Here is a 15,044-nt window from a genome sequence, read left to right as displayed (position 1 = left end):
TTTTAGAATGAGCAGTTTTAGTTTCTATGCTTTTGTAGGAAAATACAGGTTTCTGACTTGAAGTTATGCCCTGCAGCACCAAGGTTCTTGAAAAAAACAATTTCCTGAGGATGAGGTTGTTTATTTAGGCCAATATTTATAAACTATCCACAACCACTTTTAAGCTCTTTAACATATAGTTCAGGTCCACTGATTTTAGGGCACTTAAATAAGTGCAGTTAAATGCCTAAAATTTTTACTTAGTGAAGGAGCCTAGAGACTTTTCTTGTGGTGTATTTTTTAGTCATTAGCCTTCTCTTAGAGGTAATTACATTATAAATAAAATATTTGAAAAATCAAAAATAGCCAAATCTGTTTCTTTGACTGTCCTCTTTGCTGAACAAGAAACATATTTTTACACAGATTAGCCTTTTGATTGAGTACTGAGTGCTTTTTTGTCCCTTAAAAGCTGTCAAAATAACGTGTTCCTGTAAGCTTTTGTGTATAGGTTATTCCAACTAGTATATGACAAAGCTTATTTTTTCCACCTGTTGCAGTTTTGTCTATGGGGAAAAAGAAAATTTGTACCCACTTGATAGATGATAGGGATCTTTTATTTGGATGTGCCAGGTGTTTGTAGCATAACTGAATTGTTTGGAAAACATTAGGTGTTTGCTCTTTGGGAAGGACTGAAGAGAAAAATGGGATTTGCCTTTGTGGGGGCATTCTGTAACCAAATGGGCAAACCTTTTTCTTGGATTTGTAGTACTGTGAAGTGCAGTTCACTGTTTTTTTTAAGAGTCTTTAGGCTGAGTGTGTGATTTTCAAAAGATTTCATAGTTGATTTGTCTTTCATACTGAGAATCTCGGCAATCAGCTTGGATTAAAGTCTGTGGTTACAGAATAAAACATCCTACTAGCAGAAAAGTACTAATATCCAGTTATTTCTGGCTGTGAAATCTGACAGTTGTCTTCAGCAGGGTAATGCAATTGGCAAGCAGTGTTTTGAAAGACTTGGCTTTGAGAATGAGTGAAAATACTATAAAACATCTGATTATAGAAATTAACTTTGAGTCAGTGATCAGAAATTCAAGGTGAGCAGAAAGAGATAAGAGTGTGCCAATCTTAAAAAGGTAAACTTCGAGAAATCAGATTGTTTTTCCAGACAGAGTACAGTTCAATTGCTGGATTCATTTGCCACAAGATCTTTCAAACCCAAAAGTTAAAAAAGGAAAAGTGTTTTTGTAAGAATAGCAGGAAGAAGAAAAAATTGATGGATCCAGAGGAAAAACATTGTAAAGAAAAATTACCAGCCAGACTTAAACCTAATAGTGTTTTTATAAGATTTGTCTCAGGAAGTCCCTAACCACCACTTGCTGCTGACAGGAAGCAACATCTGGAAAACAGCTATTGTACCTTTGCCTTTTTTCTATAGTCTTTTTTGAATCATTTGCTGCCTTTTGACATTGGATAGCATATGTTTAAAAATGTTAAAATGCATCTCTCTTAACGCTTCTGTAATGTATTTTTGTAAAACGTAAATCTTCTATAATGTATTTTTCCTGATTCGTGGGGAAAGTATTAGGAAATAGCTGTGTTTCGGGGAAAAAATTTAAAAAAAACAGCAACTGACAGCATTCTGGAGAAGATCTGATTTGTTTAGGAGGAAAGCTTTGGTAGAAAGTTCCAGGCAGCTTCAAAATGTTTTAGCCTGTTTCAGTGGATAACGAAATGGTTTGCGCCAGTCAGAGATGATTCGCGGTACAGCTTCTTGAATGTAATTCCAGTTGAGTTCTTGATAACATTTTCATTCACAAGCTGGTATCTTAGTTTTAAAGTTGCTTGGGTTTTGCTGCACTTATTGATCTGTTTTTCTATATTTGGCTTCATTGCTGTAGTGACAAACATGGGATGATTAATTCCAGTGGTTGAATAGGATGAGGTTACTCAGGAAAGACCATGGGATCAGCATCAAATTTTAATTTTGTTCAGTTGATGTTGCTGAGGCAGATTGAGCCAAAATAAGGTGCCTTCTCTAGCTCTACATTTTTATAAGGTAAATTTTGCTTATATCTCATGATAAAAGAGATTACTTGAAGTCCTTGCTTTATTCATAATTAAAATCAGGGTCTGTTGTCTGCTTATACATACAAAGCCTTCCTGCTGCAGCGAATTAGTCTGTATAACTGCTATGCTCCAAACTTCCCTTCAATAATAGAGATGCAGGTGTAGGCTAGCACATTTATCAAACTTGTCGTAGAACAGTAGAGTTGTGGCTTGAAGAGACCCCTGGAGATCATCTGGTCACCTTCTGTGGAAAGCAGGGCCATAAATTAGGTTATCCAGTGTCTAGTCAAGCCGTATCTTGAATGTTTCCAGGAAGAAAAATTGCCATCCTCCTCTGGGAAACCTATTTCAATATTTAAGTGTACTCACAGAGAAGAAATTTGCTTATATGCAGATAGAATCTCCCCCCATCATTTCTTGACCTGTTGCTATAACTCTGGAGAGAGTATTTCCATCTTCCCTGTGACGGCTCTGTAGGTACTGGAAGAGCAGTTAGGTTCCCTTCCTGCCCCTTCACTTCTCTAAGCTGAACAAACCCAATTCCTTTAGCCTTTTTTCCTATGACAAGCTTTCCAATCCTGTAATCGCCTTGACAGCCATCTATGGAATTATGTTGTAAATGCGCAAAGTATCTCTTGAGACATTTTATAGTGAATACATTTCTGTATTACAAATCACATGTTGTTGCCTTAGCAAAGGTTTGTCTTTTTTTTTTTTAGAGTATCCAAATCCTACCAAGGTTAACCAGTATATACATTTGGTTTTGTAGAAAAATTTTCCAGCCCTTAATCCATGGAAAATATCCAGTCTTCTTGAAACCAGTGATACCACAAAACAGTTGGTTTTTTTGCCTATGAGCTAATCTCCTAACAATGGTGTCTTTGGTTTTACAAACTGCTGACTGTAGTAATTTGGACTTTTTACCACGTAGTTAATTGATAAGTTACTGTCCCTCTGTCCTCTGCTTTGTTTAGTGTGATACAACCACACTACTGTATGTAGGAAAATGCATTCAGAAATACAGTTGTCTACAAATTGGAAACATATCCTTGTTTCTTCTTGGCTCTCCTATCAAACCAGTGTCATTATTCAATTTGTGAGCAGTGAAAATGGAAAATAATTACTTTCCGTAGTTTCTCTTCTATTATGTGTGCCAGTTTGCTACTTGTCTTGCAGGCCCTGCTTCCTGTACTGGAGGAATGCTCTATGCCCAGGCATCTGTGTTACATGGCAGCCTATGTGCATTCAGGGGCAGACCCTTAACAGAGCACTGTGCATGAAAAGATACATCAAGTATGCAGTAGTGGTACAAAACCAAAACTTTTTTTGGTTTGTTAGCCCTACTATTTTACAGTATAGTTTTATATTTGTTATACAAGAAGTTTAAAAAATAAAAAGAAAAAAAAGACACTGTTAATAATGATACAAGTTTTCAATCTTTATCTGCACAGAATTTTTTATGATGGGTTTTGCAACAGTGTATATTTGTGAAACAGTTTTAGGTGCTGTAAATTTTGGATTATACCTTGTGACTGCAAATTGTCATAAACCCACAAAGAGACTTGAAATTCTGAATGGTTAAGAATAGATGATGCTGCTCAGGTCAAAGAAATCTGGGACAGAACAGAAAACTTAAATCCAGGTTTTCTAACTTGCAGGGAAATGCCTTAGAAAACAGATTTCTCTTTGTTTCTGTTACTGCTATTTAAAATAATACCTGCCCAGCTTTTCTCATTAGTATAATTTTGTACATATGATTTACTGGACTGAAAGTGTTTTGTCTTTCATAGAATGTTATGTCAGTCTTTCTTAATGAGGAACCAATTGCACACTGTAGCTGTTCATGAACATTTTAAAGCTTACATGCTCCAGCTCAGCTTCTTCAAAATTGAGTGGAACTGAATAACCTTAGTTTGGGAGTTCTTTTCTTAAGACCTGTTTGTTAGTACCCATCAACTCCTACTGTTTATCTACTGTTTATCAGTACTATCTGCCTCAGTGCTGTTTTCTCAGAAGCCTTGAGTACTGAATAAAGAAAATAATAGAAGCTTAACTTTAAATCAAGGCACAAGTACATAGACTTAGGTTTGCATCCTACAGTTCTTCATAAATATTTTTTTCAGTAAAATTTAGTCTTGGAAATTGTTGTCTGGTGGATGGAGTCCTCGAATTGTGCTGTCCTGGTGGCACTGACTGCTACATCTGAAATTTACTTTTTTACCATTCTAATGTTTCCATCTCTTTTAACTGTTACTAATATTACTGCTTTGTTTGATCTCTCCAGTAGAAGTTTAAAAGCTTGGTGTTACAAGTATGGTTTTCTTTTGCCAACTTAAAAATAATTGGTCCCCTTTACACAGGGTGATTTTCATTAATAAATGTAGTCCTGGATTATTTGGCCAGGCTTTTCCTTAGCATGTGTTGTTACTTCCATGGGACTATAAATGAATGAATGCTGTTGTCTGCATACAATATCCAGCTGCAAAATTAGTCCTGGTGACAATGGAGAAAAGTGAGTATCACTGGAAAATGACACTTGCCTGTGGAAGAGACTGCCTATGAGCTCACCCTCTGGAAAATATCCCGATGGCCTCACATCCTAGCTTTTTTCAGTGCACAGTAGCACAAATGTGAGCCAAAGTTTGAAAAGCTAGTGCTGTGTGTTTGCTTTGGCATGGGGCAACCCTGAGGCTTTCCTTTGAGAAATGGGTCTTGAAATCTTTTGCTGAAGGGAATAATTTTGTCATTCCTCAGTGCAAAACAAGCTGATTCTTATCTATACCTACTATCACATCATATTTTGAGAAGAGTTTAAAATATCACTGCCCAGGTTTAAAAAAAAATCATAAAAATCTAATTATCCTTCTTGCTTTAAAGCAAGAGAGGGAGAGGAGCAATATGGAAAAGGTGTAGCTTGGTGTGTAATGTGTTCTTTTTATATTCTAGCATATTACATTCAGTTTAATTTTTTTGACATCTATCAGTTCAGGTTTTTTCTTCCTGCACCCCACTACCTGCCAAAAACCCATTTCCTTACACTTTTATTTGGAATTTACAGGGCTTAGGCTAACACCGTTTAATCCTTTTTGGTGCTTGTATACCTTGTTGGTCCTCATCTGTATGTTGTCCTGGAAAATAGATTCTTTGTCCTGAAAAGTGCTTACAACCACTGCTACAGAGTGAAAGTGTGTTTATACCTTTAATATCAATGAGAATAGCTTCAGACTTGCTCAAAATAGCTGGAAAGTGGCCTTGACCCAGGCTGCCATAAGGCAAGTTGCATTGTAAAGGCTGTGAGCAAATATAATTTTTACAGCCATAACTCTAACTACGTTTTGATATGCCACTTGACAAGAGGGTACAGTGAAGAGCTGCTGTATGGAACCTCAGTCTAGGTAGGATCTCTAGGCCATTGCAAAACCTCGGGGCCTCAGGATTTGCTCAATGCTAAACTGCTAGAAAGCGATGCTAACACTAGGGAAACTGGAGTTCTTCCCTCACTCTGAGGTGAAAGGTGCCTGGTCCATGCTCGCCTTGTGTAGGTGTTAGGATCTCTCAAGTGTGTGGATGATGGCTGAAGCAGTTCCCAGTGTGGCTGAAACCCTTATTCAGATAAAGTTCAGAAAATCTGAAAATAATAATTGAGGTTGTTTTTCCCCCTCTGAAATTTAAGACTGGGATGTGGAAACAAAGCAGGACAAAAGTGCTGTTTATGTTTCTCTAGTATGATAAGTGAAATTAAGTATGAGATATAATACACTGGTATGATTAATAGCTTATCTTCACAAGAGTGAAAAAGGACAAAGAAAGAGCAGGTATTGCTGCCCTTGACAAACTTGTAGAAAATTGTCTTCTAATCACATAAAATCCTACTTTTTTTTCTTTTTACCTCTCTGCTTTTGTATATATTTTGATAATCTACGAAAGCAAACCCTAATTACTCCCTCTTCCTTTAAACTCTCTTATCCTTCAGCTTGGGAAATTACTGTAGCTGAGAGAAATAGTATCACATCGGCATACTTAATCAGTAGGTCCAGTGAGGAAGCCCTTGTGCCTACTAGGAGAATTTCTGGGCACATACAGGCTTCAAGAAAGCCTGAGTGGTTAGGATGAGACAAAATGCTTCTCCCATGGTGCTATGAACACTAGGTTAATTTACCTTGTCCCCTATAGTCAGTGACCTTTGCTTTGCCCCTGTGCCCCGAGACTATTGGCCCCTGACCCTATACTTAACCTGAGACACTGCAGGAAATTGGGGTCTTTCTGTCGCTGGATCCCTTTGGTGGGATTGCAGTAAACCTCTCTGGAATACCATACAGGAGACCCTTTCCATCTTTCTTCTCTGACCTGTCCATGGTGTGTGTGAGATTTTTTTTACAGTGACTGCCTGTGCCAACCCGAGTGGCTTTCTCAAGAGATGCTTTGGACTGGTAGCAGTAACAATATCCATATGCCATGCTGCTACAGTTCAGAACTGCAAACTAGTAATACAAATCACAAAAACAGAAGGGTTTTGTTTCATTTTGTTTTAAGAAAAGAGAACAAATAAAACAATCACTCAAAACATTTGTAACTTTTGATGATACGTCATTCTGTCATTCTAGAGGTAGAAATGTGCAGAGAGAGAGAAATGAAGATAAGTTGAGAATAGTTTTTCGAAAATGTTTTTTTGGGGTAAAAGCAATAAATACCCCAGGTTACTCTTAAGATAAAACTTTTAAGGTAGTCTGAGTCATATGAACCTCTGCTTTATAAACTGTGCTCATATTTATGAGATATATTACTTCTTCAAGAGAGGATTTTTAATAGGGGAAGAAAATTTTTGAAGGACTGATCTGTGTCATTGCAGAAGGTTAAACTAGACTGTAAAACTTGACCTGATCTCTAAGCATCTTTTTTCTTTAACTCCTGCATGACTGGAAATTCCCATTGGTTTGTATGTTGTTCAGTTGTTAATCCAGCTCTATTCCACTCATTTACAAGGTCTAAATGTCCCTTTTTGTTTTAGTGGGGTTTTTAAATTACCTTTGGTCACTGGAGCACTCTCCTATTTATCATATCAGTGGGTCTAATGGGCATATATGGTTCTTTCATAGTCCAAATTCACAGGTTACTGGGGACTTGAGAGACAGTTTATGGCTTTATGGTTTCCAAGCAAAACATTTAACAGTTCATAACAAACTGAATTTGTTCTGGCATGTTGCCACCTCTTTGTCTGTCTCTTCGATGTCTTTTCAATGACATGTCATATGATTTCTTCATTCATTCCTCCCTAAGCAGTATGAGGCTTTTCCAGAATGCATGAATGAATAAGGTAAAAACCTAAAGAAATGGGGTATTGCAGCCTGGCTAAGGCTGGACATAACACAGCGTGATCCAATGAGCAACATACTGATCAAGATGGCAGAGATCTGAAGAAACAGATATGTGGTGAGCTCAGCTTGAGTGAGAAAAAGTCTTGCAAGAGATTTTCATAAAATATTCCTGAGTCTCAGGGCAGAAAAGTTAATGGAGATCTTCCACACTGGTGGCAGACAAAGGAAGCATTGCAGTGGTCACTGGTCATGGGAGCCAGCAGCATTGTCTCCCCACTGTCAGCACCACTGGCTGGGGCAGCTCTCACTCTTTTTTTAGTGTCCTTTTTATGATCCTGCAAATTGCTCATTGTAGGCAGTAGCCTAAGTACAAAATGCTTTTCTGTCTTTTTAAGGGGATAGAACTCAAGCAGTAATTACAGAATTTTTCAAAATGCAAATCCTAAGCTCTCTTTTGTTTAATGGGCCCAGACTGCAGTGGGGGTAAACAGCTTCTGGCTGCTATATTAATTAAAAATTATGCAACTGTTTCTGTTTGAAACACTAGATGAATTGGTTGATTGATTTATTTGTTTGTTTCAGGAATTTATCTCTTGGATTTAATCTACATTGATTCCGCATATCCTGCTTCAGACAGCATAATGGAGAATGAACAAAGATCCAATCAAATGAATAATATTCTCCGAATCATAGCTGATCTGCAAGTATCCTGCAACTATGGTTGGTAAATTTTGTTATGCCTATCAAGCCTTGACTAAAATTACTTAAGTGCAAAATTGTGGAAGCACATTTTGGCCCTGAGGGAGCACAAGAGGCTAATGTTGGTAGAGTTGAATGCTAGTAAGTGATGTAGCTTCCACTTCTGTGTAGCTTCAGTCTTAGCAGTAAATTGGGCAGATAAGCATGTACTCTAAATTGTAAGAGCTGTTAGAGAGGTTGTGTAGAGTTTACTGTTACATGTGGGGTACAAATGACATACTTTCAAGTTCAGCTATTGCATTTGGCTTATATATTGTTTCCACCAGAGGCAATCAAAGACAATTATTGTAATATCTTCCCTTTACTTTGCAGCAGATATGATGTCTAGAGTGTGGAATGTGTTTGTTTGGCTATCATTTTGTTGTTAGCATCCTGGTGATGTATTTACAGAATGAAATACAAATATTTCTACCAATACAGCAGTTGTTCAACTGTGCTAAGATTTTGCACGGATGTTGCTCCTGGATGAAGTCAGGGAAATGAGGGGTTGTTTCTTTTTGTTAGCAGGATTGTACTCTAAAAATGATTTCTACAGTTCTAGCCTGCTAGTGAAGCTGTATATCAAGAAATGTGCTGGTTTTGGTGTCTTAATGAATACTCAGCATACTCTTGGTGACTTAGCATGACTTTTCATTGCTTAAATGTATAACAAGCTGAAAAGCCTAGCATGCAGCTAAACAATCAAATTCAGAAAATTTAAAAGCTGCCGTTTTGGAGAGCTTAAAAAAAAAAGATTGGTAGACTGTGAAAAAAAAACAAGGTGAGATGTTAACTGTGTATGCTTAAGTATCCAGCCCTTATCCTTTTTTGTCAGCTTTGGTATTTTAGAGTATTTCAAGGTAGAAACTAGACATAATAACATATGATACTGATCAGCTAGATTATTCAGGTGTCATTTCCTTTTTGTGAGTTTCATTTTGTCTCTGAATACTTTGGATGATAAAGAAACCTCATGATTTCATTGACCCTTTCTTTTTTACAGTTTTGGTAACTTCCTGCAGTCATATGCATTAATTTTGAGTGCTTTTGTTAAAATCTTAGATTAAAATTAAAATATAACCTTGAAACAATATTCTGGGATAATGGCTGCCTTTAAAACAGTTACCTTTATGAGAGCACAGAAGTTAAGTTAGGTACTACAAGGCATGTTCCTGTCCATGCACCATGTGTCAATAGGTTTTTCTGTCATTCTGAACTTAGTGTCTTTCATTCTTGGTATTCAGCATTGTAATTATTAACTATTTATTTAATAAGTTTTAAGTCTCCTCAGTTCTTGGACATATGAGACCCACTAATGCCTATGGCTGTAGGCTTTAATTTTCCCAAGAACAATGAACAAAAAAATTCAAGCAGGTTTCACAGCAGATAATTTTTTTCCACTAGCGAGATAGCGTCTAATAAAATCCACCAGCTCTCATGATGATGATGAAATGCATCTGTATTTTCTTTAATAACTGAGAGCATCACTTTTGCTCAATCAAGTCTTTAACACCTTTTTAGAGTCAAAGTAGTATTTCTGCCCAATTTATTTTTAGGGGGCTTCAAATTCTTTTTCCATGAAGGTATCGTAAGAATCAGAAAAAAAAACCCTGAAAAAATAATAATTTTGGATGACATAAATGTTAATGTTTTTTGTTTGTTTGAACACTCCACAGATCATCTCACAACACTTCCCCATGTGCAAAAGTACTTGAAGTCTGTCCATTACATTGAAGAACTTCAGAAATTTGTAGAAGATGACAATTACAAGTAAGTATTGTTCTTTTCTTCAGGCATTGGGAAATTTAACAGAAAGATTACTTAGTCAGTTTTATTAAGAGCTGAACCAAAAGCCCATGGCGGAAGATGTTTTAGGGTGTTTTCTACTAAGTAAAATCCAGAATGACAGTCTTTCTTTATAACTATAAGCAGATTTACAAAGTGAAATATACTAGTGAAAAGCAACAGTTCAGAATAGATGAAAATCTAGTCTTTATTCTATGACATGATTGTGTTCTGGGAATTTTGTTCAGTAACACTGAAGTCATCTCCAAGACGTCCAGCACTGGCTCTGGTATTATGACTAATACATTAAGAACATCTACCAATTTCAAGTAATTATTTTTAATAAGTTAATACTTACGATTTGGGTGTTTAAATTTTGGGGGTTTAAGCATGTTAAAGCAATGTTTACAAAAGACTTGGAGAAGAGTTAACTCACACAGAAGTTTGAAGCAGATGCCAGAGAGCACATTGTTGAATGTGCTCTAGTTAAAGGAAATGATAATCCCTTGCCAGTAATTCTGAAAGAACTAGCAAAAATTAAGTCATAGGCTAAGAAAGCAAGGTTTTAAATAGCTCAGCCAACCTAGATGCAATGCTATACAATTAGCTGTTGACAAATAGAGTAACTTTTTAGGCGCGCAGAATTTGAAGTATTCAAAGTAAACATATGTTCAGTAATACAATGCTAGTATAAAATATTTTAGCATATGTTTTAGAGAGCAAGGTAGGTAATGAACTTCCTTAAAACCAGTCTTGTTACCAGTTTTGTTAAATACTTCAGTTAAGAACTTTGTATCAGAATTTATGTGTACTTAGACTGTTTGCTAATAAAACAGTGATGGAAGGGTTCATTGAAATAGAACTTGGTTTGGCTATCACAAAGGAAGAATCTGATGACTAAAATGATAGTGACACAAACCCCCAAATGTTATATAATTGTTCTAACATTGGTTTATGGTGTTGATCTGTAGATAGCTCTCACAAGTGAGATACAGCCATGAAAGGACTTCATTCATCCCTACTGCCTGTCAAATATAGTGTTTCTATGAAAAACTAGAGTTGTTTATACTCCTTCAGAAGGAGCTGGTGAGAGCTTACATGGAGTATGTTTATTACATTGTATGCAATTTTAGGATACATATGTGTGTATATTACATTGCATACAATTCTGGCCATACATGCTTGCATGTTTGAAGGTTTAAATAAATGCCGGTACAATCAGATAAGTAAAATCTGTCTTGTAATAGCAGATGTAAAGAGCTAGGTTGGATTTTAGCCTAGGAAAGGATAAGTTTGGATAAGAGAATCACAATGTATAAACACAGCTGGAAGAAGATGGGGAGGGTAAAAAGAAATTTAAATGAAATTGTAGTGATATCACAAGGATAAAACACATAGAAAATTTTAGAATCTGAATGTTGAAATGTGGTTTGTAACTATCAGAGTAAAGGAATTATGGAACCTCTTCTTATTTGGAGTAGTGAGACAAATAATTCAATAGTCTTGAAGTTGAAACCTGGTCAGTTAATGAAGTGAAGGCTACCAGTTAGTGTTTGTGAAAAAAAAAAAAAAAGAAAAAAAGAGCACATTTAGTAATCAGAAGACTCTGCATTACCAGTGTGGGGTCATCTACACGTGTATGAAGAGTGGCCTACACCAACCATTTACATTTTGCTGCAATTAGTGCTGGCACTGCTGGCATACAGATGCAACCTCCTGCTGAGATAGAAAAAAAGGTGTCATCATAACAGAGACAGAACAACCCATGTTTTAGCATAACATGAGTCAGACAATTTGTCTTTGGATTTTGAGTATAGCTGCAGTTGGTGGTAACTCCAGCTGTTCCTCTGGGCCCTGGCTCCAGCCGAGAGGCATGCAGGACTATACCTTGACCAGATCTGTTTATAGGAATTCTTGTGATGAATGCCTGTGGAGCTTTGCTTTCCCTGAGAGAATAGTTCTAAAAGAAAAAGCATTCAGACAAGGTGTTCTTTTGGAACTTCTTAAAGTGTTATCAGGGCATGGTTCAAATAGACATAAAATGTCTAAAATTTATCCCCTTGCTTAGGCTAAACTTCAGCAAAAGAAGCTGAAAGCACTGGGTCATTCACTGCAGAAGCTCGTGCTTGGTGAAGATTTGAGATGTTTGTGCTTTTGTGTCTGGTTGATCACAGATACTGAGAATAGTGATGTTTCCGTAAGAAAATAATTTGGGGGAAAAAAAGGAAGTGTTTAATGTTTTCATAGCAAAATTTATCTGCTCCATGGAATTAGAATTCCTGCCAGAGTACTGATGGTAGAACATGCAAGTACTTCCTTTACTCAGTCTCATGACATTGTATATGTTTCACACACAGACACATTGTGTAAGAGATGCACATTTACCATGAGCAGTGCACATAGCCTTTGAAAAGGTCAAAAGTCCAAGACTTTTGTTAAGAGTAGTCTGTGATTTAAATCTCAGTGTTAAAATTTAACAAATGATCATTATTGACTAATTTCCCACACGCTTCTGTGTGTCATTAAAGTTGTGAAGACAGAGAAAAATTAAACTAAGTAGTCACTGGTAAAGGTAAAGGACTGTAATTAGTAGAGGCTTTACAACACCTGGATTGGGTTAAAGAAACTGTTCATATTGTTCAATTTGATTTTTAGATGGCCATTTCCTGATGATGCAACAGTGTTAACACCATGTATACAACAGCTTATCTGCCCAACAAATGAACTGTACCATTTCAGAAAAAATTAATTAAACAAGTGTTTTCCATAAGCATATGATACCATAGCATAATACTTGTAAAAACTAGAAGCAATTCCATTTTAAATTTGAATATTAATGTAACTTTAGCAGCAACCTTGCTGATAATGTGTAGTGAATATTTTAACAGAAGGTGGGCATGATATATTAGTAAAGGCCTGTCTGCACAAACCATCCTTTGGAATAAGGTGTGATATTAAAGGCTAAAGTCCTTGAAACCTTCCTGCAGAAGAAAGAGTAAAGCAAAACAATATCCTTGTGTACAGGAGAAAAAACGTAAACCTGTGTGTATTAGCCAATGGTAACTTGCTTAGCCCACACACCCTGTAAAACCCTATAAAAGGTGTGCTAAAGATAGAAATAAATGGCGTTCACTGATACTTCTGTGAATGGTCGTGAATAGCTGGCGGTCTCTCAATAATAATGCTCGAAGATATTGAAATGTTGTCGTGGTTTTAAAGCAGTAACTGAAAAAATTACTTATTTCTTGCTGTGAGATATGGATTAGAGCAAGAGCAAAACAGGCTTAAAACTTAAAAGGAATAAAGAAAGTTTATTAACAAACTACAAGAATAAGAACACCAGAATAAACTTCCAGAAAACCCTTTTTATCCCCTACTACCCACTATTCCCTTGTTCGCATGACAACAGAGACAAAAACTTTGGAACTTTGGTGTTTAAAACAGTCCCAATTCTTGCTAGAGTCTTTTCATCAGTTTTTGTAGAGAAACAGAAGTCGTCTTCTGCTAATCTATGGAGTTTCTCCCAAGAAAACTATTTCTATTATAGCTTTTTATTTTTCTGATGTCAGCTGCCCAGAAATCTGTCATCAGTTCCCTCCTCCCATTTCACATCACTCTGAGGTGTGTATGGGCCATGAGTCTAGGGATGTCATTTTAAGGATGAGTTATTCAAAGGGAAAAGTCTTCTTCATCTGTCTTTGTGAGCTCCACTGGAAAACAGTTTTCTCATTGCCCCCCAAGGCTTCAAATTTTCTCTTCACTCTGTTCCAGCACTTCAATGTATCACAATTACTCTACTTTTTACTCAAAATCCACAGTTTGAATACTCTATTCCTCCCAATATACTCTGTCATGAATTAAAGCAGTTTTTTCAAGACCTTATTGTCCATCTCCATAGCTTTAACAGAAAAATATTTCAGCTTAATTAAAGTATCTCCTTATTCGCTACCTTTTCTGGAGCTTAATTCTTTACTGTCTCTGATAGTTTATAAAGTCTCTTTACATGTTAATTACTCTCTTTTTCTCTCTCTGGATAAAAGGATTAATCTGCAAGTCTCATCTGGGTAATGAAAAGGTTAAAATCTTGCCCAGGCTTTGTAGCTGGTTCTGTGATCTCTGCCAGAGCAGCGGCTGGAGCTGTCTGCGATGGAAGATTCTTCATGGCTGCTGTGGAGAGTGTGGTCACTGTCTCAGCCCACCACAGGTCAAGAGCTTTTTTTCCTTTCTTTACTCAGCAGTCTCTGGTGAATTCAGTCTCAGCAAAACCTGCAGCCGAGCCAGGGACCAGCCTGGCCCGGCCAGAGCCCGGGGCAAGCCCCGCAGGCCCCATCTCCCGGCCGGGAGCCGCGGCAGGCCCAGCCCAGCCCCTGCCCGGCCGCATGGGCTGGGCAGGGGACGGGAAGCCAGCTAAAGCTCAGTTACCTTTCACAGACAGGAAACAAAGAGAGACAAGAGTGCTCTGGCTTTACATCTTAAGGTGGTGTTTACAAGTTGACTTCACTTTTTAATGGTCAAAACTGCTGTCAATTCTTAGAAATGACCGATAATTGGTCAGGAGGAAAGACTCCCATCAGCCACCAGCAGCTTCAATTTCCTTAGCTCCCAAAACCACCTTAAAGGTAAAGCCACCCCATGACAAATGTTTTAAAGATCATTTAATACTTCTTTGGGTTTAGTTATTTGTGAGATTAATTCAATCAAGGTTAGTGGTTTTCTTTCCAGGCTTCACAAGAAGAAAGCAAGTGGAAAGGAAAAACTGGACTAAAGTCACAAAAGGTATTAAAAAGAGGGAAAGATTTGAATCTTACCACAGGAAAGTTGCTGCAGCTTATATGCATTGGAGAACTTTGATCTCTTTCTACCATGTTTGTTTCATCAAAATAAAACTTTTTTTTTTTTTTAATTAATTTAAATTCATCAAAACTCATCACATCTAGCCTTAAAGAAAACTCTCATTCCTCTTCCATTTTTGCACTTGGTAAGAAATTTTTGGATTTTGTTTTGATTATTTGATTTCATATTTTCCTCTCAGTTTCCCTTAATGGATCCTTAGTTTCATAGGATTTTCTGGTTCCATGCCAGAAGAAACTGTAAGCCTCAAAAATGCGGAGATTACTAAGTTTTTAGACTAGGTAAGAATATCTTCCATCTTTTTTTTTG

The 15,044-nt window shown here is 36.9% G+C and overlaps 1 protein-coding gene across 14 annotated transcripts in view; it reads left to right on the top strand.

Moving 5' to 3' along the window:
* The window catches only part of RALGPS1 (Ral GEF with PH domain and SH3 binding motif 1), a 102,303-nt gene that overhangs the window by 61,187 nt on the left and 26,072 nt on the right, over positions 1-15,044 (top strand). For all 14 annotated transcript variants that reach the window (XR_004499696.1, XR_004499697.1, XR_004499698.1 and 11 more), the window contains 2 exons: positions 7,944-8,081; positions 9,776-9,869. Coding sequence is in view for 11 of the 14 variants with exons in the window: in XM_015644594.3 (XP_015500080.1) it covers positions 7,944-8,081; positions 9,776-9,869 (232 nt within the window). In the remaining 3 variants the exon portion in view is untranslated. The remainder of the gene's footprint in view (positions 1-7,943; positions 8,082-9,775; positions 9,870-15,044) is intronic.

Source organism: Parus major, chromosome 17 (assembly GCF_001522545.3).
Source record: "Parus major isolate Abel chromosome 17, Parus_major1.1, whole genome shotgun sequence".
Classification (NCBI taxonomy): domain Eukaryota; kingdom Metazoa; phylum Chordata; class Aves; order Passeriformes; family Paridae; genus Parus; species Parus major.
This window is presented reverse-complemented; position numbering and strand designations above follow the sequence as displayed.